Below are 2500 nucleotides of genomic sequence, written 5' to 3'. Positions count from 1 at the left end.
AAAATCGTCGTCAATTTGTGAACATTATTTTAGCGAACATAACTTCAATGTACCACCTTGTCTTTCAATTTCACATGCATCTAAAACACAAAAGGTTTCTTTTGTTTCTTGTTTAACAAACGACACCGCCGGAGTTTTTGCATACAATAATTCTCAAATATAAACCGCAAAACTGCCAAAAAAAAAAAACATTGTTTTTATTTACATTTCCAATACATCTGTGGAAATTTAAGAAAAAATTCTAAAACTTCAAAAAATCCAAAAAATCGTCACATAGCAAGTTTTTCCATATAGCCTTCCTCAAATGCTCTAAAAATTTGATTGCCTAATTAATGATGCTTTTTATGACAAAACTTAAACCATCCCTAAACGTGCAAACGGACTCGATTCGCCCAAAGGTATTCACTTGAAGAGCTTCTGATCCTTTAACTGTTATAATGCTAATTCGTAGTGACTACAGAAATCAATTAAATCTTTGCATTACTTACTCACTTTGCCTTGACAATGGTGTCACAATGATGCCATGCAATTTTAACACTGTATGTTGCTTGCTTACACTGTATGTTTTACGAAATAGTTTTTGATCAAGATACCGGTATTTCTTTTAGAATATCAAGTCCAAAACCGGATCCTCTATTTTGTTCTTTGAGACAAAGTAATTGACAATTTAAACTGCACATGCATGTACAGTGATAAGTGTAGATGTTGCACTGTCACTTAGTTTCCACTTCACAAGAACTAATATTATTGTAAATAGCTATTAATAGGTGTTGCATGCACCCACGGTAATGGTAATGAATCTCATCCAACCAAAGTGTTGACCAACGCATTGGTGGGATATTTAACCCATTGAGACCTGAACTGCCCTGGACTGCCCCTCTTGACGAGCACCATCGTCTGGCGTAAGACAGAGTAAAATCTATTAAGTCCCACTCCTAGCAGTCAATAGGTTAAAAATTAAGGTACCAGTAATAAAAAAACAGTCCTCTTTAGTAACAAAATTGATCACCAATATATACCCGCTAAATTTACTTTTACAATTAAGATAAAAATTATGGGAAAAATTGATCACCAACACATCGCCAATATAGGAACTTCAAAGATTATTCAATAATAATTATTGATGACAAACACATCAGATGACTGTTGACCAACACGTTGGCCAGTGCATTGTTTGACATGTTGGTTGGATTGGATATCTTATCCATTTCAATGTTGCAGTTATACCTTAAAAAGATAAAAGTGGTGATCCATGCTTTCTGCTTGCTTTTCCTGCAATCCTGATAAATAACTGGTTAAGGCAATATAAACCAGTTAAAAACTGAATCTTGTATTTTGGGAATGATGCAAACAAAATCCCTGAAAATCAGCTCAGGTCAAGTTGGCAGTTTACAACATACAGTAGCATTAGCAATACCAATTAAAACAAAGTGTTTTGTGAATTGAAATACGAATCAAAGGAAAAATCACATGAAATTTCAAAAAACAAAATAATTACATGTACGTGTTTTCAAATGATCAGTTCACAAAAAACAACATGGCTTGCAACATTTATTTCTAAGGGATACTGAGGATCAGCTTCCGTACTTGCTCCATTTTGGACGGTGTGATTAACGGTTCCTTGGCAACAATATCATCAAGAAGCATGTCCACATCCGTTCTACCAACAAACAAAGTATATCACAAAATTATAATATCAAAAATTAAAAAAAAAATTACAAAAAACAGGCCTTTTTAGTATCCCCTGTGGCTTAGTCAAGTCAACACGACCAGAATTTAACCCAAAAGTGAATGACACTACAAAATTTTACTCTGTCTAGCACCAAACAATTATTTTACACTTGTCACGGGGAACCCCCAAAAACTTCCAAAATTAGAACTGAAATTACCAACAAATTGATAAAAGAAGTACATCCGCGGAGCTGAACACATTTCTGTGGTTACATAATTGCCACCCCATTCAGGCAATACAGGCACATGTACATGTAACTAGTTGCTGTACATTTAGTTATAGTCTTAACAGATGTGGGGTCCTAAATCACTATATTCTTCAGACATAATTTCATATGAATGATGCAAAATCTGCATCAGCAATACTGATCAAGACATATATATACATGTACAAGACAGAATCAAGGAAAACAAGGAAAATTAAAAACCAAATTCTAACAACACTGGACACCAACTACTTTGGAATGAACCAGGGTTGGTCCACAAATGTGGTCAATACTGGTACATGCTCTTAGCCAAACAGCACCATGCAATCACAGGTACTAAAACCCAACCAATCACATCAAAGCAAGTTACTCACAAACAATCGATCACCATCACCTAAATACCATCAGTAAACATAAATAACACAATGGAGAAACCAGCCACTCTAGCATGGCAACCACTAGACAATCCCTATTCATTAGCACATTGGTGAGACACTACATTTTGTCGTCATTATGAAAATAAAATAAAAATTCTGAACATGCCATTTGATTTCAATGTTGGT

At 34.7% G+C, this 2500-nt stretch overlaps 1 protein-coding gene across 1 annotated transcript in view; it reads right to left on the bottom strand.

The window, feature by feature from the left end:
• Positions 1-2500, bottom strand: part of LOC138028981 (dynein assembly factor with WD repeat domains 1-like) — a 45944-nt gene that overhangs the window by 40611 nt on the left and 2833 nt on the right. The window contains exons 3-4 of the mRNA XM_068876636.1: positions 1569-1660; positions 1228-1280 (exon numbers count right to left, since the gene is read on the bottom strand). Of these exons, the coding sequence (XP_068732737.1) occupies positions 1228-1280; positions 1569-1660 (145 nt within the window). The remainder of the gene's footprint in view (positions 1-1227; positions 1281-1568; positions 1661-2500) is intronic.

This window comes from Montipora capricornis, chromosome 13 (assembly GCF_036669925.1).
Source record: "Montipora capricornis isolate CH-2021 chromosome 13, ASM3666992v2, whole genome shotgun sequence".
In the NCBI taxonomy this organism is placed as follows: Eukaryota; Metazoa; Cnidaria; class Anthozoa; order Scleractinia; family Acroporidae; genus Montipora; species Montipora capricornis.
Note: the sequence above shows the minus strand (reverse complement) of the source record. Positions and strands in the feature narration are given on the sequence as shown.